We start from the raw sequence: 22,500 nt of genomic DNA on the forward strand, positions 1-22,500 counted from the left end.
TTCTCATAATATTGCTTTCACAGCGAGCAAAGTGTCATGTTTTTTTTTCCAATCAGAAAAAGTACAGTACCAGCCAAAGGTTTGGACACACCTACTCATTACAGGGATTTTCTTTATTTTTACTATTTATTTCTACATTGTAGAATAATAGTGAAGACATCAAAACTATGAAATAACACATATGTAGGAACCAAAAAAGTGCTAAACAAATCCAGATATATGTTATATTTGAGATTCTTCAAAACAGCCACCCTTTACCTTGAAGACAGCTTCGCACACACTTGGCATTCTCTCAACCAGCTTCATGAGGAAGTCACCATGAATACATTTCAATTAACCAGGTGTGCCTTGTTAAAAGGTCATTTGTGGAATTTCTTTCCTTATTAATGTGTTTGAGCCAATCAGTTGGGTTGTGACAAGGTAGGAGTGGTATACAGAAGATAGCCCTATTTGGTAAACGACAAAGTCCATATTATGGCAAAAACAGCTCACATAAGCAAAGAGAAACAAGTCCATCATTACTGTCAATCCTGAAAATGTCACGAATTTTTGAAGTTTCTTCAAATGCAGTCACTAAAACCATCAAGCACTATGATGAAACTGGCTCTCATGAGGACCACCACAGGAAAGGAAGAAATTACCTCTGCTGCAAAGGATAAGTTCATTAGAGTTAACTGCACCTCAGATTGCAGCCCAAAGAAATGCTTCATAGTTCAAGCAACAGACACATCAACTGTTCAACTGTTCAGAGGAGACTGCATGAATCAGGCCTTTATAGTCGAATTGCTGCAAAGAAACCACTACTAAAGGACAACAATAATAAGGGGAGACTTGCTTGGGCCAAGAAACACGAGCAATGAACATTAGACAGGTGGAAATTTGTCCTTTGATCTGATGAGTCCAAATTTTTGATTTTTGGTTCCAACCTCCGTGTCTTTGTGAGACGCGGAGTAGGTGAACAGATGATCTCCGCATGTGTGGTTCCCACCGTGAAGCATGGAGGAGGAGGAGGTTGCGATGGTGTGGGAGGCTTTGTTGGTGACACTGTCAGTGATTTATTTAGAATTCAAGGCACACTTAACCAGCATGGCTACCACCGCATTCTGCAGCGATATGCCATCCCATTTGGTTTGCGCTTAGTGGGAGTATCATTTGTTATTCAACAGGACAATGACCACACATCTCCAGGCTGTGTAGTGGCTATTTGACCAGAAGGAGAATGATGGAGTGCTGCATCAGATGACTTGGCCTCCACAATCGCCTGACCTCAACCCAATTGAGATGGTTTGGGATGAGTTGGACTGCAGAGTGAAGGAAAAGCAGCCATTAAGTGCTCAGCATATGTGGGAACTCCTTCAATACTGTTGGAAAAGCATTCCTCATGAAGCTGGTTGAGAGAATGCCAAGAGTGTCTTCAAGGCAAAGGGTGGCTACTTTGAATAATCTAAAATATTAAAATATATTTTGATTTGTTGAACACTTTTTTTGGTTACTACATGATTCCGTATGTGTTATTTCATAGTGTTGATGTCTTCACTATTATTTTACAATGTAGAAAATAGTACAAATAAAGAAAAACCCTTGAATGAGTAGGTGTGTCCAAACCTTTGACTGGTACTGTATGTCCTACAGCAATCACTGTAATTGTGACTGGCGATGTGTTATCACACGATTCTGATTCATAGTTCATCTCACGTAGAGCTAGGAGGGAACCTGGATCATTGTGTCCACACTCCACCCCATTTGTAACTAAAAGAGTGATAGCTGGTATGATTCAAAAACATTTAGAGAAATACCCAATCAGTAGGCTCGTCTTTAAAACCTCAAAATACCTTTTTCACCTTCTGAGCAAGTTTGCTAATCCTCTCAAATTGTGAGATTACTTGATAAAAAGTAACACAAATCATTATTTATTTAGTGGTATTCTATTGTTACTCAATCATAACTCAATGTTTATAGACCCTGATTCATGTCATTTTGTTCATCTCTGCCTCTTTTTACGTCTGAAACGTAAGAATGAAAAGTTCATTGTATGGCATTGTCGTGTTTGAGTTACCCTATCGCTTCTGTCTGCTCTCTAAAGGTTCATAAATCTGGTTGGTCCGGTTTTAGCTGGATTTCTGCAGAACCGGAATATCAAGGGAGAACTGGCCTGGGCATCCGTGTTTGTGTTCTCTAGGACCGCTCAGACCTGTTTCCCCTGGGGTGTAGGTTCGGGGGGGGGGGGGGGGGGGCTTTCCCTTGCATCTTCTTCTTCCTCTCTCTCTCTCTCTCTCTCTCTCTCTCTCTCTCTCTCTCTCTCTCTCTCTCTCTCTCTCTCTCTCTCTCTCTCTCTGTTACTCTATCCATCTCTATCTCTGGCACTGACCAACCATCTCTCCAGGGCTAAGGAGGAGAAGAGACAGACTGCAAGTGATTGACAGACAGAAGGACAGACAGACAGAGTGACTGGTCCTCGGTGGGGACCTGGAAAAGGTGAGTGTGCCTGTTGACAATGTGTGGTGGGGAGCTGGGGCCCTGTAAAGTTGGGAAGGGTTGCTGGGTGGGCCAGTGCCAGGAGGCATGCTGGGCAGGAGAGTCTATTCATTAGCATACAGGAAAGGATTCTTTCCTTATGCGTCCTTCTCATCGAATCCTCATTAGAACAGGGAATACATAGAGAATGGATGGAAATGAGGATTCATCTGTATAACAAAGAACAGGATGATATTCAATTGCATTATTTACAGTTATATATATTTATGGTTAATGTTATCTTCTTCCTAACAACGTCTTGTATGATCATTGATTGAACCACATGGGTTTTTTTTTATAACAAAACAGTGTAGTGAAGTGTGCATTTGTTCACATTGAATTTGTTCAGATGATGGGATAATGGATTAACGGTGAGCTATTCGTTTGTGTGTTGATTTTGGGGGCAGAGCAGGTGATAGAACAGGAAAGCAACAGTTAAGGTATTGTAGACTGTGCATTTTCTCAGAGCACAGATATTTAACATGTTGTGACAATAACCTACTGTTGGGTCCGATGTCTATTTCCCAACACCGTGTTGTACAAGGATTGCAGGATTAAAGGGGCAATCTGGGATTTACTACATCCATTTTTTTATGTGGATTAAACTTGGTAAAACTATCATGTTGATCTAACGCAGGGCAGTCCTTAAGATCGATAGCTCTGTCGATAAATATAGGAGTAGTTCTACTTCTCCTCCACAACCCCCAACTGTTTACCAAAAAAAATGGCGGGATGTCCAATCAGTTGTTTTTCGATTCCTGGATTTCCCTTTTTTTTTTTTTTACGTTAGGAACCATATAACTGAATCTATATGTCTATTTCTATAGGAAATGGGGCCTTGTCACTTGCTGTCATTGCATGCATGAGTATCTGTCTGTCATTTTGTCTCATTTCGGCAAATACGTTCCAATTCTGTGATGGATCGGGCTTCATTCACAGTGTGCATAAGACTGTGGTTTTAAATGTGTGTCACAGATACTTCAGCCACCTCCCTGTGTCCTGTCATACGACAGCATTCCCTTTTCTCAGTGTGTGGAGCTCTACGTCTCCTATTTTCTTGTTCAAACATAGTTATGCATGGCACAGCTACACAGCTAGACAGCTACACAGCTACACAGCTATACAGCTACACAGCTAAACAGCTACACAGCTAGACAGCTACACAGCTAGACAGCTATACAGCTATACAGCTACACAGCTACACAGCTACACAGCTAGACAGCTAGACAGCTACACAACTAGACAGCTACACAGCTAGACAGCTATACAGCTATACAGCTATACAGCTACACAGCTACACAGCTACACAGCTACACAGCTATACAGCTACACAGCTATACAGCTACACAGCTACACAACTAGACAGCTACACAACTAGACAGCTACACAGCTACACAGCTATACAGCTACACAGCTACACAGCTATACAGCTACACAGCTACACAGCTACACAGCTATACAGCTACACAGCTACACAGCTACACAGCTACACAGCTACACAGCTAGACAGCTATACAGCTACACAGCTACACAGCTACACAGCTAGACAGCTAGACAGCTACACAGCTACACAGCTACACAGCTACACAGCTATACAGCTATACAGCTATACAGCTACACAGCTACACAGCTACACAGCTATACAGCTATACAGCTATACAGCTACACAGCTATACAGCTACACAGCTACACAGTTACACAGCTAATACCCATTTCTGTTCCATAGGTGTACATACATTTAGACCACAAGGACAGATACATCACAGATACAATGATTTGGATATGAGTAATTCAGGTCTATTGATCTGTGAACTCTCTTTTTAAAAAGAGGGGTTAAATGATTGATTACTGATAATGGACCTTGACCTCGATCAATCTGTCAAAAGCCTAGTGTGTGTTACATCTCATATGTCTACAATGTAAACGTATGTAATATGTGTGTATGTTACAGTTTGAAACCGAGAGCCTGTTATTAAGCAACACTGTGAGCAGGGAAAGGCAGACCGTTGGACAGACAGGTCTTCTCTTGCTTTGGGACAGTTAATAAGACAACGTATCCCAACATGCTGCTTCTGAGAACAGCTCAGATCAACAAAATGCTTCACGGTGTTTTAGAGTGATGTTGACACGCCCTCTCACCTTCTATTGGGATTCACACAGACACAAGTAAGAATAATGAAACAGAGAAGAAGGAGGCCTAAGTCAAAAACAAACATTTGAATTTTATATTAATGTGTGTGACTTCAGATTTGTTCCCGCGTTAATTTCTCAACAACAGATCACCAAGCCCTGTGCATGTACTTGGAATAGTCAACTGCATTGATCCTCACAGAACCTACAGTACTGCTCCTCTAGACATGTTATAGTCTACTGTACTGCTCCTCTCCTCTAGACATGTTATAGTCTACTGTACTGCTCCTCTAGACATGTTATGGTCTACTGTACTGCTCCTCTCCTCTAGACATGTTATAGTCTACTGTACTGCTCCTCTAGACATGTTATGGTCTACTGTACTGCTCCTCTCCTCTAGACATGTTATAGTCTACTGTACTGCTCCACTAGACATGTTATAGTCTACTGTACTGCTCCTCTAGACATGTTATAGTCTGCTGTACTGCTCCTCTAGACATGTTATAGTCTGCTGTACTGCTCCACTAGACATGTTATAGTCTACTGTACTGCTCCTCTAGACATGTTATGGTCTACTGTACTGCTCCTCTAGACATGTTATAGTCTACTGTACTGCTCCTCTCCTCTAGACATGTTATAGTCTACTGTACTGCTCCTCTAGACATGTTATAGTCTGCTGTACTGCTCCTCTAGACATGTTATAGTCTGCTGTACTGCTCCACTAGACATGTTATAGTCTACTGTACTGCTCCTCTAGACATGTTATGGTCTACTGTACTGCTCCTCTAGACATGTTATAGTCTACTGTACTGCTCCTCTCCTCTAGACATGTTATAGTCTACTGTACTGCTCCTCTCCTCTAGACATGTTATAGTCTACTGTACTGCTCCTCTCCTCTAGACATGTTATAGTCTACTGTACTGCTCCTCTAGACATGTTATGGTCTACTGTACTGCTCCTCTCCTCTAGACATGTTATAGTCTACTGTACTGCTCCTCTAGACATGTTATAGTCTACTGTACTGCTCCTCTCCTCTAGACATGTTATAGTCTACTGCTCCTCTCGTCTAGACATGTTATAGTCTACTGTACTGCTCCTCTAGACATGTTATAGTCTACTGTACTGCTCCTCTAGACATGTTATAGTCTACTGTACTGCTCCTCTCCTCTAGACATGTTATAGTCTACTGTACTGCTCCTCTAGACATGTTATAGTCTACTGTACTGCTCCTCTAGACATGTTATAGTCTACTGTACTGCTCCTCTAGACATGTTATAGTCTACTGTACTGCTCCTCTCCTCTAGACATGTTATAGTCTACTGTACTGCTCCTCCAGACATGTTATAGTCTACTGTACTGCTCCTCTCCTCTAGACATGTTATAGTCTACTGTACTGCTCCTCTAGACATGTTATAGTCTACTGTACTGCTCCTCTCGTCTAGACATGTTATAGTCTACTGTACTGCTCCTCTAGACATGTTATAGTCTACTGTACTGCTCCTCTCCTCTAGACATGTTATAGTCTACTGTACTGCTCCTCTAGACATGTTATAGTCTACTGTACTGCTCCTCTCGTCTAGACATGTTATAGTCTACTGTACTGCTCCTCTAGACATGTTATAGTCTACTGTACTGCTCCTCCAGACATGTTATAGTCTACTGTACTGCTCCTCTCCTCTAGACATGTTATAGTCTACTGTACTGCTCCTCTAGACATGTTATAGTCTACTGTACTGCTCCTCTCGTCTAGACATGTTATAGTCTACTGTACTGCTCCTCTAGACATGTTATAGTCTACTGTACTGCTCCTCTCCTTTAGACATGTTATAGTCTACTGTACTGCTCCTCTAGACATGTTATAGTCTACTGTACTGCTCCTCTCCTCTAGACATGTTATAGTCTACTGTACTGCTCCTCTAGACATGTTATAGTCTACTGTACTGCTCCTCTAGACATGTTATAGTCTACTGTACTGCTCCTCTCCTCTAGACATGTTATAGTCTACTCTACTGCTCCTCTAGACATGTTATAGTCTACTGTACTGCTCCTCTAGAAATGTTATAGTCTACTGTACTGCTCCTCTAGACATGTTATAGTCTACTGTACTGCTCCTCTAGACATGTTATAGTCTACTGTACTGCTCCTCTAGACATGTTATAGTCTACTGTACTGCTCCTCTCCTCTAGACATGTTATAGTCTACTCTACTGCTCCTCTAGACATGTTATAGTCTACTGTACTGCTCCTCTAGACATGTTATAGTCTACTGTACTGCTCCTCTCCTCTAGACATGTTATAGTCTACTGTACTGCTCCTCCAGACATGTTATAGTCTACTGTACTGCTCCTCTCCTCTAGACATGTTATAGTCTACTGTACTGCTCCTCTAGACATGTTATAGTCTACTGTACTGCTCCTCCAGACATGTTATAGTCTACTGTACTGCTCCTCTAGACATGTTATAGTCTACTGTACTGCTCCTCTAGACATGTTATAGTCTACTGTACTGCTCCTCTCCTCTAGACATGTTATAGTCTACTGTACTGCTCCTCTAGACATGTTATAGTCTACTGTACTGCTCCTCTCCTCTAGACATGTTATAGTCTACTGTACTGCTCCTCTAGACATGTTATAGTCTACTGTACTGCTCCTCTGGACATGTTATAGTCTACTGTACTGCTCCACTAGACATGTTATAGTCTACTGTACTGCTCCACTAGACATGTTATAGTTTACTGTACTGCTCCTCTAGACATGTTATAGTCTACTGTACTGCTCCTCTCCTCTAGACATGTTATAGTCTGCTGTACTGCTCCACTAGACATGTTATAGTCTACTGTACTGCTCCTCTAGACATGTTATAGTCTACAGTACTGCTCCTCTAGACATGTTATAGTCTACTGTACTGCTCCTCTCCTCTAGACATGTTATACTCTACTGTACTGCTCCTCTAGACATGTTATAGTCTACTGTACTGCTCCTCTAGACATGTTATAGTCTACTGTACTGCTCCTCTAGACATGTTATAGTCTACTGTACTGCTCCTCTCCTCTAGACATGTTATAGTCTACTGTACTGCTCCTCTAGACATGTTATAGTCTACTGTACTGCTCCTCTGGACATGTTATAGTCTACTGTACTGCTCCACTAGACATGTTATAGTCTACTGTACTGCTCCACTAGACATGTTATAGTCTACTGTACTGCTCCTCTAGACATGTTATAGTCTACTGTACTGCTCCTCTCCTCTAGACATGTTATAGTCTGCTGTACTGCTCCACTAGACATGTTATAGTCTACTGTACTGCTCCTCTAGACATGTTATAGTCTACAGTACTGCTCCTCTAGACATGTTATAGTCTACTGTACTGCTCCTCTCCTCTAGTCATGTTATACTCTACTGTACTGCTCCTCTAGACATGTTATAGTCTACTGTACTGCTCCTCTAGACATGTTATAGTCTACTGTACTGCTCCTCTAGACATGTTATAGTCTACTGTACTGCTCCTCTAGACATGTTATAGTCTACAGTACTGCTCCTCTAGACATGTTATAGTCTACTGTACTGCTCCTCTAGACATGTTATAGTCTACTGCACTGCTCCTCTCCTCTAGACATGTTATAGTCTACAGTACTGCTCCTCTCCTCTAGACATGTTATAGTCTACAGTACTGCTCCTCTAGACATGTTATAGTCTACTGTACTGCTCCTCTAGACATGTTATAGTCTACTGTACTGCTCCTCTCCTCTAGACATGTTATAGTCTACTGTACTGCTCCTCCAGACATGTTATAGTCTACTGTACTGCTCCTCTCCTCTAGACATGTTATAGTCTACTGTACTGCTCCTCTCCTCTAGAAATGTTATAGTCTACTTTACTGCTCCTCTCCTCTAGACATGTTATAGTCTGCTGTACTGCTCCTCTCCTCTAGACATGTTATAGTCTACTGTACTGCCCCTCTAGACATGTTATAGTCTACTGTACTGCTCCCCTCCTTTAGACATGTTATAGTCTACTGTACTGCTCCTCTAGACATGTTATAGTCTACTGTACTGCTCCTCTCCTCTAGACATGTTATAGTCTACTGTACTGCTCCTCTAGACATGTTATAGTCTACTGTACTGCTCCTCTAGACATGTTATAGTCTACTGTACTGCTCCTCTAGACATGTTATAGTCTACTGTACTGCTCCTCTCCTCTAGACATGTTATAGTCTACTGTACTGCTCCTCTAGACATGTTATAGTCTACTGTACTGCTCCTCTCCTCTAGACATGTTATAGTCTGCTGTACTGCTCCACTAGACATGTTATAGTCTACTGTACTGCTCCTCTAGACATGTTATAGTCTACAGTACTGCTCCTCTAGACATGTTATAGTCTACTGTACTGCTCCTCTCCTCTAGACATGTTATACTCTACTGTACTGCTCCTCTAGACATGTTATAGTCTACTGTACTGCTCCTCTAGACATGTTATAGTCTACTGTACTGCTCCTCTAGACATGTTATAGTCTACTGTACTGCTCCTCTAGACATGTTATAGTCTACAGTACTGCTCCTCTAGACATGTTATAGTCTACTGTACTGCTCCTCTAGACATGTTATAGTCTACTGCACTGCTCCTCTCCTCTAGACATGTTATAGTCTACAGTACTGCTCCTCTCCTCTAGACATGTTATAGTCTACAGTACTGCTCCTCTAGACATGTTATAGTCTACTGTACTGCTCCTCTAGACATGTTATAGTCTACTGTACTGCTCCTCTCCTCTAGACATGTTATAGTCTACTGTACTGCTCCTCCAGACATGTTATAGTCTACTGTACTGCTCCTCTCCTCTAGACATGTTATAGTCTACTGTACTGCTCCTCTCCTCTAGAAATGTTATAGTCTACTTTACTGCTCCTCTCCTCTAGACATGTTATAGTCTGCTGTACTGCTCCTCTCCTCTAGACATGTTATAGTCTACTGAACTGCCCCTCTAGACATGTTATAGTCTACTGTACTGCTCCCCTCCTTTAGACATGTTATAGTCTACTGTACTGCTCCTCTAGACATGTTATAGTCTACTGTACTGCTCCTCTCCTCTAGACATGTTATAGTCTACTGTACTGCTCCTCTAGACATGTTATAGTCTACTGTACTGCTCCTCTAGACATGTTATAGTCTACTGTACTGCTCCTCTAGACATGTTATAGTCTACTGTACTGCTCCTCTCCTCTAGACATGTTATAGTCTACTGTACTGCTCCTCTAGACATGTTATAGTCTACTGTACTGCTCCTCTCCTCTAGACATGTTATAGTCTACTGTACTGCTCCTCTAGACATGTTATAGTCTACTGTACTGCTCCTCTCCTTTAGACATGTTATAGTCTACTGTACTGCTCCTCTCCTCTAGACATGTTATAGTCTACTGTACTGCTCCTCTCCTCTAGACATGTTATAGTCTACTGTACTGCTCCTCTAGACATGTTATAGTCTACTGTACTGCTCCTCTAGACATGTTATAGTCTACTGTACTGCTCCTCTCCTCTAGACATGTTATAGTCTACTGTACTGCTCCTCTAGACATGTTATAGTCTACTGTACTGCTCCTTTCCTTTAGACATGTTATAGTCTACTGTGCTGCTCCTCTCCTCTAGAAATGTTATAGTCTACTGTACTGCTCCTCTAGACATGTTATAGTCTACTGTACTGCTCCTCTAGACATGTTATAGTCTACTGTACTGCCCTTCTCCTCTAGACATGTTATAGTCTACTGTACTGCTCCTCTAGACATGTTATAGTCTACTGTACTGCTCCTCTAGACATGTTATAGTCTACTGTACTGCTCCTCTCCTCTAGAAATGTTATAGTCTACTGTACTGCTCCTCTAGACATGTTATAGTGTACAGTACTGCTCCTCTAGACATGTTATAGTCTACTGTACTGCTCCTCTCCTCTAGACATGTTATAGTCTACAGTACTGCTCCTCTAGACATGTTATAGTCTGCTGTACTGCTCCTCTCCTCTGGACATGTTATAGTCTACAGTACTGCTCCTCTAGACATGTTATAGTGTACAGTACTGCTCCACTAGACATGTTATAGTCTACTGTACTGCTCCTCTAGACATGTTATAGTCTACTGTACTGCTCCTCTCCTCTAGACATGTTATAGTCTACTGTACTGCTCCTCTAGACATGTTATAGTCTACTGTACTGCTCCTCTAGACATGTTATAGTCTACTGTACTGCTCCTCTAGACATGTTATAGTCTACTGTACTGCTCCTCTAGACATGTTATAGTCTACTGTACTGCTCCTCTCCTCTAGACATGTTATAGTCTACTGTACTGCTCCTCCAGACATGTTATAGTCTACTGTACTGCTCCTCTAGACATGTTATAGTCTACTGTACTGCTCCTCTAGACATGTTATAGTCTACTGTACTGCTCCTCTCCTCTAGACATGTTATAGTCTACTGTACTGCTCCTCTAGACATGTTATAGTCTACTGTACTGCTCCTCTAGACATGTTATAGTCTACTGTACTGCTCCTCTCCTCTAGACATGTTATAGTCTACTGTACTGCTCCTCTAGACATGTTATAGTCTACTGTACTGCTCCTCTAGACATGTTATAGTCTACTGTACTGCTCCTCTAGACATGTTATAGTCTACTGTACTGCTCCTCTCCTCTAGACATGTTATAGTCTACTGTACTGCTCCTCTAGACATGTTATAGTCTACTGTACTGCTCCTCTGGACATGTTATAGTCTACTGTACTGCTCCACTAGACATGTTATAGTCTACTGTACTGCTCCACTAGACATGTTATAGTCTACTGTACTGCTCCTCTAGACATGTTATAGTCTACTGTACTGCTCCTCTCCTCTAGACATGTTATAGTCTGCTGTACTGCTCCACTAGACATGTTATAGTCTACTGTACTGCTCCTCTAGACATGTTATAGTCTACAGTACTGCTCCTCTAGACATGTTATAGTCTACTGTACTGCTCCTCTCCTCTAGACATGTTATACTCTACTGTACTGCTCCTCTAGACATGTTATAGTCTACTGTACTGCTCCTCTAGACATGTTATAGTCTACTGTACTGCTCCTCTAGACATGTTATAGTCTACTGTACTGCTCCTCTAGACATGTTATAGTCTACAGTACTGCTCCTCTAGACATGTTATAGTCTACTGTACTGCTCCTCTAGACATGTTATAGTCTACTGTACTGCTCCTCTCCTCTAGACATGTTATAGTCTACAGTACTGCTCCTCTCCTCTAGACATGTTATAGTCTACAGTACTGCTCCTCTAGACATGTTATAGTCTACTGTACTGCTCCTCTAGACATGTTATAGTCTACTGTACTGCTCCTCTCCTCTAGACATGTTATAGTCTACTGTACTGCTCCTCCAGACATGTTATAGTCTACTGTACTGCTCCTCTCCTCTAGACATGTTATAGTCTACTGTACTGCTCCTCTCCTCTAGAAATGTTATAGTCTACTTTACTGCTCCTCTCCTCTAGACATGTTATAGTCTGCTGTACTGCTCCTCTCCTCTAGACATGTTATAGTCTACTGTACTGCCCCTCTAGACATGTTATAGTCTACTGTACTGCTCCCCTCCTTTAGACATGTTATAGTCTACTGTACTGCTCCTCTAGACATGTTATAGTCTACTGTACTGCTCCTCTCCTCTAGACATGTTATAGTCTACTGTACTGCTCCTCTAGACATGTTATAGTCTACTGTACTGCTCCTCTAGACATGTTATAGTCTACTGTACTGCTCCTCTAGACATGTTATAGTCTACTGTACTGCTCCTCTCCTCTAGACATGTTATAGTCTACTGTACTGCTCCTCTAGACATGTTATAGTCTACTGTACTGCTCCTCTCCTCTAGACATGTTATAGTCTACTGTACTGCTCCTCTAGACATGTTATAGTCTACTGTACTGCTCCTCTCCTTTAGACATGTTATAGTCTACTGTACTGCTCCTCTCCTCTAGACATGTTATAGTCTACTGTACTGCTCCTCTCCTCTAGACATGTTATAGTCTACTGTACTGCTCCTCTAGACATGTTATAGTCTACTGTACTGCTCCTCTAGACATGTTATAGTCTACTGTACTGCTCCTCTCCTCTAGACATGTTATAGTCTACTGTACTGCTCCTCTAGACATGTTATAGTCTACTGTACTGCTCCTTTCCTTTAGACATGTTATAGTCTACTGTGCTGCTCCTCTCCTCTAGAAATGTTATAGTCTACTGTACTGCTCCTCTAGACATGTTATAGTCTACTGTACTGCTCCTCTAGACATGTCATAGTCTACTGTACTGCCCCTCTCCTCTAGACATGTTATAGTCTACTGTACTGCTCCTCTAGACATGTTATAGTCTACTGTACTGCTCCTCTAGACATGTTATAGTCTACTGTACTGCTCCTCTCCTCTAGAAATGTTATAGTCTACTGTACTGCTCCTCTAGACATGTTATAGTGTACAGTACTGCTCCTCTAGACATGTTATAGTCTACTGTACTGCTCCTCTCCTCTAGACATGTTATAGTCTACTGTACTGCTCCTCTAGACATGTTATAGTGTACAGTACTGCTCCTCTAGACATGTTATAGTCTACTGTACTGCTCCTCTCCTCTGGACATGTTATAGTCTACTGTACTGCTCCTCTAGACATGTTATAGTCTACTGTACTGCTCCTCTAGACATGTTATAGTGTACAGTACTGCTCCTCTAGACATGTTATAGTCTGCTGTACTGCTCCTCTCCTCTGGACATGTTATAGTCTACAGTACTGCTCCTCTAGACATGTTATAGTGTACAGTACTGCTCCACTAGACATGTTATAGTCTACTGTACTGCTCCTCTAGACATGTTATAGTCTACTGTACTGCTCCTCTCCTCTAGACATGTTATAGTCTACTGTACTGCTCCTCTAGACATGTTATAGTCTACTGTACTGCTCCTCTAGACATGTTATAGTCTACTGTACTGCTCCTCTAGACATGTTATAGTCTACTGTACTGCTCCTCTAGACATGTTATAGTCTACTGTACTGCTCCTCTCCTCTAGACACGTTATAGTCTACTGTACTGCTCCTCCAGACATGTTATAGTCTACTGTACTGCTCCTCTAGACATGTTATAGTCTACTGTACTGCTCCTCTAGACATGTTATAGTCTACTGTACTGCTCCTCTCCTCTAGACATGTTATAGTCTACTGTACTGCTCCTCTAGACATGTTATAGTCTACTGTACTGCTCCTCTAGACATGTTATAGTCTACTGTACTGCTCCTCTCCTCTGGACATGTTATAGTCTACTGTACTGCTCCTCTAGACATGTTATAGTCTACTGTACTGCTCCTCTCCTCTAGACATGTTATAGTCTACTGTACTGCTCCTCTAGACATGTTATAGTCTACTGTACTGCTCCTCTAGACATGTTATAGTCTACTGTACTGCTCCTCTAGACATGTTATAGTCTACTGTACTGCTCCTCTCCTCTAGACATGTTATAGTCTACTGTACTGCTCCTCTAGACATGTTATAGTCTACTGTACTGCTCCTCTCCTCTAGACATGTTATAGTCTACTGTACTGCTCCTCTCCTCTAGACATGTTGTGTTTCATGGCCTTATTGTAAAGATATCACATGACAGGACTGCAGTGTCTTCTTACAGTAAGTAACGGATGATTTCACCAACAATGTTCCCTGTTCTATGATTTATACGTAGACCTGTAGAACATAAGATAAGGCAAGTCTAGTAACAGGACTGAAGTGATACTCTCTCTCTCACACACACACACACACACACACACACACACACACACACACACACACACACACACACACACACACACACACACACACACACACACACACACACACACACACACACACACACACACACACACACACACAGTACACGCAAATTGAGGCCTTTGGCGCAGACCTTAATAAACTTGTTGTTAGCATTTCCAAGTTTGTCATAAGTTTGCCTCCTATTTGTGGAAGTTAAGGCCTTACGGTCTGCTGCGCTCCGCCATGCTCTTGTGGAAACCTGAACCTATGCTTTGGATGGTTTTCTTCCCCAGTTGAGGACATTTCTGGAGTGGATGACGGCTGAGAGAGAGTGAGGGGTCCTGTTTAAAGGTCGGCTGAGACAGCAGTGTTTCCATGGCTCTGGATGGTTTCAACAATCTCCTCCACAAACTGAGGGAGTCCCATGACCGAGAGGTCCAAAGTGAGTGATCAATCCTTCTGCCGTGTCAGTGTTGCTGATGATCTGAGATATGAGCGTGGTACCACACAAGACAATACTATAGAATTAATATTCTAACATGATCTAACTATCTATCAATCCATCTACTATCTCGCTCTCTCTCTCTCTCACTCTCTTCCACTCACTCTCTTTCCCTCTCACTCTCTTTCCCTCTCTCTCTCTTTCCCTCTCTCTCTCCATCTCTCTCTCTCCCTCCCTCTCTCTCTTCCTCTCGCTCTCCATCTCTCTCTTTCTCTCGCTCTCCATCTCTCTCTCTCCATCTCCCTCTCTCTCTCCCTCTCCCTCTCCCTCTCTCTCTCCCTCTCTCACTCTCTCCCTCTCTCCCTCTCTCCCTCTCTCCCTCTCTCCCTCTCTCCCTCTCTCCCTCTCTCCCTCTCTCTCTGTAGAATGGCAAGAGAAATTGCAGGAGCTAACCAATAAAAAGGGCTGGTAAGTAAATGCTGAGTCCATTTCAAAGCACATTACTTAAGGGTGATATATTGATATGTGGAAGATGTAGTGATACCTGGTGGTGAAGGTCGGCAACAACACCCCTGTCACACTGATCCTCAACACGGGGGCCCTCTACTCCTTGTTCACACATGACTGCGTGGCCACACACATCTCTAACTCAATCATAAAGTTTGCTGATGACAAAACAGTGGTAGGCCTGATTACCAACAATGACAAGACAGCCTACAGGGAGGTGGTGGGGGCCCTGGCAGAGTGGTGGCAGGAAAATAACCTCTCCCTCAATGTCAACAAAACAAAGGAGCTGATCGTGGACTACAGGAGACGCCAGAGAGAGCTCGCCCCCATCCACATCATCGCAGTGGAGAGGGTTAAAAACTTTAAGTTTCTCGGCGTGCACATCACTGAGGACCTAAAATGGTCCTTCCAGACCAACAGTGTGGTGAAGAAGGCGCAACATCGCCTCTTCAATCTCAGGAGACTGAATAAATTTGGCTTGGCCCTAAGACCCTTACAAACTTCTACAGATACACCATGGAGAACATTCTGTCGGGAGCCACCGCAGGGCTCTCCAGAGGGCAGTCAGCCCAACGCATCACCAGGGGCACACTGCCTGCCCTCCAGAACATCTACAGGAAGGCCACATCACATCATTAAGGACCTCAGCCACCCGAGTCATGGCCTGTTCCCCTTACTACCATCTAGAAGGCGGGTACAGGTGCATCAAAGCTGGGACCGAAAGCTAATAAATAGCTTCTATCTCCAGACCATCAGTCTGTAAAATAGTCACCACTAGCCGGGCTCCTCCAAGTACCCTGCCCTGAACCTTAGTCACTGTTACTATCTGGCTACCACCCAGTACTCTGCACCTTAGAGACTGCTGCACTATGTGTCAGGGCCCGGTGTGAGAAACAGTCACTAATAGTCGGCAGAACCCAGAAGATGAGGCAGACACAGCAGTACTAGAGACGGTGGTTTAATCAAGGTAAAAGATCTTCAGGCAAAAAATATAAATCCACAACGTCAAAAGTAAAGCCAAGAGAAAAAACGGATAACCTCCAAAATACAAAGAAAATCCACAAAGTTGTAAGAACAGCAGGGAAAAGCAAACCTCAAAAGACTAATCAAAAATAAACAAGAACAAAACCAGAGTACCTCTGGAAAAACCCAACTAGAGAAATATATGTTCACAGCATGGCTGGGGCTGGGTGCTAACATACAAACACAGAGCAAAGAACTGAGGAACACTCAGGGTTTAAATAGCTACAAGAAAATGAGGCACAGGTGCAAACAATAACTAGAACAAGGGAAAAACAAAAGGTTCAAAAGGGCGCAATGGGAGCATCTAGTGGCCAAAACCTGACAATATGTACATAGTCAGTGAACACTAGTTGCTTTAATAATGTTATAACAACTCGTTCTGTTATTTCTTAATTCCTTTCTCTTTTTACTTTTTTTTTGGGGGGGGGGGATTATGTGTATATTGTGGTGTATTGCTACGTCTTGCTGCACCGTTGAAGCTAGAATCGACCGTTACACCTGTGATAACATCTGCAAAATCTGTGTGTGCGACCAATAAACGTTGATTTGATTCACCAAAGGGTGATATGTTGATGTGTGGGAGACATATTGATACAGCACTTGTTGGTGTGTTGGTCTAAGTAGTGATACAAAGAGAATGGAGGAGCTGTTCAACAGGAACCAACAGCTGAGAGAACAGCAGAGGTTACTCACAGACAACATCAAACAGCTGGAAAACAGGTGGGTGTGTGTGTGTGTGTGTGTGTGTGTGTGTGTGTGTGTGTGTGTGTGTGTGTGTGTGTGTGTGTGTGTGTGTGTGTGTGTGTGTGTGTGTGTGTGTGTGTGTGTGTGTGTGTGTGTGTGTGTGTGTGTGTGTGTGTGTGTGTGTGTGTGTGTGTACTGTATGGGCATGTAGCAATGTGTCTGTCTGTGTTTGGGGTATTTTATGTAGCTCAGTTGGTAAAGCATGGCACTTGTAATGGTAAAACCGTGGGTTGGATTCCCAGGACCACCCATATGTAAAACGTATGCATGAATGACTGATAAAAGCACCTGCTAAATGGCATATACTGTCTATTATAGTATTATATTCATTTTTTGTGCCACCAGTGTGTGTGTCCGTGTGTATGCTGTTTTAAAGTAACTGTCCCAGTGAAAATATCACTTTTAAAAGTGTATATTCTTTTAACCCATACCCAAGGAATATTCTTGACTCATCTTATACTTGTATTTGTGGCCAACGCATACATTTGAAAAAAAAAAAAAAAAAACTTTTAAAATCCCAATTTAAAACTTGTATCTCAAACAGACCATTTCAGACATGCTTGTAATTTATTAGTATTTTTAACTCTTCATTGTTGGGAAAGGGGGAGTAAATATTTCAAGGGAAAGTCTACACACGTGGTATTCGGTGCATGTGACAAATAACATTTGATTTGATTGGATATTTCCTCAAAGAGAAAATGATGTCATCCTGCCTCATTGGCTGAGCTGGCCAATCAGCGGTCTACTCGTATGAATATACTTAATGACCGGTATGCTCCCACACCATTCTGTTATCGTGGGTTTAGCCACACCATTCTGTTATCGTGGGCTTAGTCACACCATTCTGTTATCGTGGGTTTAGTCACACCATTCTGTTATCGTGGGTTTAGCCACACCATTCTGTTATCGTGGGTATAGTCACACCATTCTGTTATCGTGGGTTTAGCCACACCATTCTGTTATCGTGGGTATAGTCACACCATTCTGTTATCGTGGGTTTAGCCACACCATTCTGTTATCGTGGGTTTAGCCACACCATTCTGTTATCGTGGGTATAGCCACACCATTCTGTTATCGTGGGTTTAGCCACACCATTCTGTTATCGTGGGTTTAGTCACACCATTCTGTTATCGTGGGTTTAGCCACACCATTCTGTTATCGTGGGTTTAGTCACACCATTCTGTTATCGTGGGTTTAGCCACACCATTCTGTTATCGTGGGTATAGTCACACCATTCTGTTATCGTGGGTTTAGCCACACCATTCTGTTATCGTGGGTTTAGCCACACCATTCTGTTATCGTGGGTATAGCCACACCATTCTGTTATCGTGGGTTTAGCCACACCATTCTGTTATCGTGGGTTTAGCCACACCATTCTGTTATCGTGGGTTTAGCCACACCATTCTGTTATCGTGGGTATAGCCACACCATTCTGTTTTCGTGGGTTTAGCCACACCATTTCTAACACGGAAAAGCTGCTTTTTAACATATTTAATTACCTTTTTTGCTTATAAGAAAAGTATTTCACTGGACAGTTACTTTAACACTCAAGTATTGCATTAGACAGTTACTTTAACACCAGTCTGCCTCTAGCTCCATGTTTGTCAGTGTTTGACACCCCGCCGACCTCTGTGCTTTAGGTTGAGGGCGGGGCTGTGTGACAGGTGTACTGTGACTCAGGATGTGGCCAAGCGCCGGCAGCAGGAGTATGAGACCTCTCAGATCCAGAGCCTACAGCACATCTCCATCCTGGGTAGCTGACAGCGAACACATCACATCAACCCCATTTAGAGTGACAATTACACTGTGACATTCGAGGAATCTCTATGGGGTTTTTTTTGTTTTTTTTAAGGAACCTCCCTTGTCACCCAAAATGTTTATGAGCTTCAAAATAGTAAAGGCGCCATTTAACGGTACATTTATTTATTCATTTATTTATTTATTCATTCATTTATTCATTTTTTATTTATTTTTTTAAAATTACCTTTCAATTTGGCATGATCAAAAACCGCTCATGATGTCAACCAAATCACGTCAAAAAAAGGAGCCTACCTGCGTATGTTCATCCACTTCAGTATCCAAGCAAAGCACTGTGGGACTAACACCACTTGATGAACGGAAAGAGACAAACGTTACCCAATTCCCCATCGTGTAATGACAGTTGGCAATTATCATTGGGTCTACATTCCTGTAGCCTGAATTAATTGATGAGTCTTTCTGACGAAATAACCTTTTATTTTTTTTTGTAGAAAGAAAAGTTGGTTCACCTGAAAAGAGACTGTCAGGTATTAGGCTGATGATAAGTGCTGCCATGTGTGGAAAAACAATTGTTTAAACCATGACACAGATGTGGGGATTTTCGTTTAATTCGGAAATAAGCTTTTATTTTCATCTTTACCACTGTACAAATTGCATTTTAAACAAATAGGACAGTGGGTGATGGATAGCCTAGTGGTTTGGACGTTGGGCTGGTAACTGGTTCAAATACCTGAGCAGACAAGGTGAAAAGTCTGTCCTTGAGCAAGGCACTTTAATAACCCTCGTTCTCTCCAACAATGCTGTACTTCTATTGGCTGACCCTGTAAAAACTGCAACTATCCGGTGTGTGACAATAACACAACTTGTTTTGTTGTTGCACTAATTAGAGAACACCCCCCCCCCCCCCCCACCCACCCACCCACCCACCCCACACTGCATTTAGGAGGACTCATGTTCCATTTTAGGGGGTCATGAGACCCCCCCCTGTGCCCCCTGTCATTTGCATTCTGAGCTTCCCTTCTCCACATGTTTCTCTAGCATTGTGTAAAGATCCAACTAGGCTCCCTGTTTTGTAGCTACAGTGCAGTATTTTAACATTAGCCATGGCCTGGGGACTAGTTTCAGTATTTTGTATTTTGTAGCTGGAGAGATGAACACGATGAAAAAGGAGAACCAAAGGCTGCGAGAAGAAGTCAAGCATCTGAGAGCGGCACTAGAGTAAGTTCTGTATGTTTTACACGTGAGTCTGTGTTTCTGTCTTGAGTGTTGGGAGCGTAACATGCTTGTCGTTTCAGAGGTCAGAGTGGACATTCCTCCTCCCAAGATGCAACTCCAGAGGTCAGACAATCGACTGACCTTTCACCTTCTGCTATGCCACACATCCTCACAGCCATCAGGTCTATTAAGCAGCCACCAGAGGGCGCCACTGCAGGGCTGTCCATAGTGAAGACTGAGACAGACCACAGTCTCTCTTTTAGAGTTGACGGTGAGAGTAAAGGAAACACTTTCATTATGAACCTAAAGGATTTACAGTCATTTAATGATGACTCATCATCATCACCAGTATAATCATCAGGATGTATTTTCTTCTTGTCTTCCCGACAAAACAGAGACACTACCTGAACGCAGAGATGTGAGGGGATTGAATGGGAAACAATCCTATGTAAGCATATTTTGTTTGTCTACAACAAATCGTTAACTAAAAATATCTAGGAATATATCACAGGTCAAAATGTCCTTGTCCTCTCTCAGCCACCATCTCTCTTTTTATCTCACAAAGGAATCCCATAAGCCCCTATCCATGTCCACTCCCATCCCACAAGCATTGAGGCCAGAGCACATTACAGCCAGAGGCAACACTGGGCAGAAGAGGTAAGCAAGTGATGCGATAACAGCAAATAGAAAACAGAGAAACACATTGGCATTCAAAATGTTCCTCTCTTTCTCCTCTTTCTCCTCTTCCCCCTCTTTCTCCTCTTCCCACATCCCTCTCTTAGAGACCATAGCGTGGAGATGGTTGGTCAGCAGCGCTCCCCTGTCGTTCCCACCATTCCACACCCCCTACTTATCCAGAAAGACAGGCCTCTCCCCTCTTCATCCTCCTTCTCATCCTCCTTCTCCACCTCTTCCTCTCTACCTGGAGATGAGAAGCACAGTCGTCACCTGGTTCATGCTCCGGTCCCTTACTGGCCGCGCCCCATCAAAAGTGCCCGTCTCTCCCTCCCCTGGCCCCTGCCGGAGCACTCCGACTGGGTCACCGTGGCCACCTCTGTGGACGACGGCTTGGTGTCCCAATCCAAACATAACCCTAACCTACCACGCTTCCCCAATCTACAGACCTACGTCCAGCAGAACAGCAGCCTTGGGAAGGCCTGGCTCAAGCCCAGCCACCCTCCCCAGGCCAGCCTGACCAGGAGTCTGTCCACCGAGTACGGGGAGAGACCAACAGCATGGATACAGGAGCGTGACAGGCGGGTGGCGCCACACTCGGGGAGGGAGGCGGTGGTGCAGACAGAGATGGTGTTTGGGGAGAATCTGAAAGAGGCTGACTCTCCTCTGGACCTGTCTGATCCTGGGAGATGCAAAAGCATTAAGTCACCACAGGACAGCAAGGCCAGCCCCACGCTACAGGACATGTACATAGAAGGGGAGACATCTAACCAGACCACCAGGACAGACTCCTCGCCACAGAGCCAGGCCTGTCCCCCCTCTTCCTCATCCTCCTCTTCCTCCACACCTGCTCTTCCTTCATCCTCCTCTTCTACACGTCCCACCAGCCAACAGAGGCAAAGCCCCAACAACCACAACCTTAAGGTGCTCTACTTGATCCGACATACACTACCGTTCAAAAGTTTGGGGTCATTTAGAAATGTCCTTGTTTTTGAAAGAAAAGCACATTTTTGTCCATTGAAATACCATAAAACACATGATTTTCATACAGAGGCTCATTATCAGCAACCATCACTCCTGTGTTCCAATGGCACGTTGTGTTAGCTAATCCAAGTTCATCATTTTAAAAGGATAATTGATCATTAGAAAACCCTTTTGCAATTATGTTAGCACAGCTGTAAACTTCGGTTCTGATTAAAGAATCAATAAAGAAAGGTCTTTGTTTCTGGCCATTTTCAGCCTGTAATCGAACCCACAAATGCTGATGCTCCTGATACTCAACTAGTCTAAAGAAGGCCAGTTTTATTGCTTCTTTAATCAGGGCAACAGTTTTCAGCTGTACTAACATAATTGCAAAAGGGTTTTCTAATGATCAATTATCCTTTTAAAATTATACATTTGGATTAGCTAACACAACGTGCCATTGGAACACAGGAGTGATGGTTGCTGATAATGAGCCTCTGTACACCTATGTAGATATTCCATTAAAAATCAGCCATTTCCAGCTACAATAGTCATTTACAACATCAACAATGTCTACACTGTATTTCTGATCACTTTTATGTTATTTTAATGGACAAAAAATGTTTTTTCTTTCAAAAACAAGAACATTTCTAAGTGACCCCAAACTTTTGAACAGTAGTTTATATCAAATAGCATGTGAAATACACATACCACTCACTG

At 42.9% G+C, this 22,500-nt stretch overlaps 1 protein-coding gene across 1 annotated transcript in view; it reads left to right on the forward strand.

Annotated features, from left to right (window-relative positions):
* The first annotated feature begins 2,348 nt into the window (after positions 1-2,348).
* LOC129861280 (uncharacterized) overlaps positions 2,349-22,500 on the forward strand; it is a 22,908-nt gene continuing 2,756 nt past the window's right edge. Inside the window, exons 1-10 of the mRNA XM_055932560.1 lie at positions 2,349-2,475; positions 14,747-14,895; positions 15,321-15,363; positions 17,050-17,145; positions 18,810-18,922; positions 20,070-20,145; positions 20,223-20,413; positions 20,538-20,590; positions 20,708-20,799; positions 20,925-21,741. Of these exons, the coding sequence (XP_055788535.1) occupies positions 14,829-14,895; positions 15,321-15,363; positions 17,050-17,145; positions 18,810-18,922; positions 20,070-20,145; positions 20,223-20,413; positions 20,538-20,590; positions 20,708-20,799; positions 20,925-21,741 (1,548 nt within the window). The 5' untranslated portion in view covers positions 2,349-2,475; positions 14,747-14,828. The remainder of the gene's footprint in view (positions 2,476-14,746; positions 14,896-15,320; positions 15,364-17,049; positions 17,146-18,809; positions 18,923-20,069; positions 20,146-20,222; positions 20,414-20,537; positions 20,591-20,707; positions 20,800-20,924; positions 21,742-22,500) is intronic.

Source organism: Salvelinus fontinalis, chromosome 8 (assembly GCF_029448725.1).
Source record: "Salvelinus fontinalis isolate EN_2023a chromosome 8, ASM2944872v1, whole genome shotgun sequence".
In the NCBI taxonomy this organism is placed as follows: Eukaryota; Metazoa; Chordata; class Actinopteri; order Salmoniformes; family Salmonidae; genus Salvelinus; species Salvelinus fontinalis.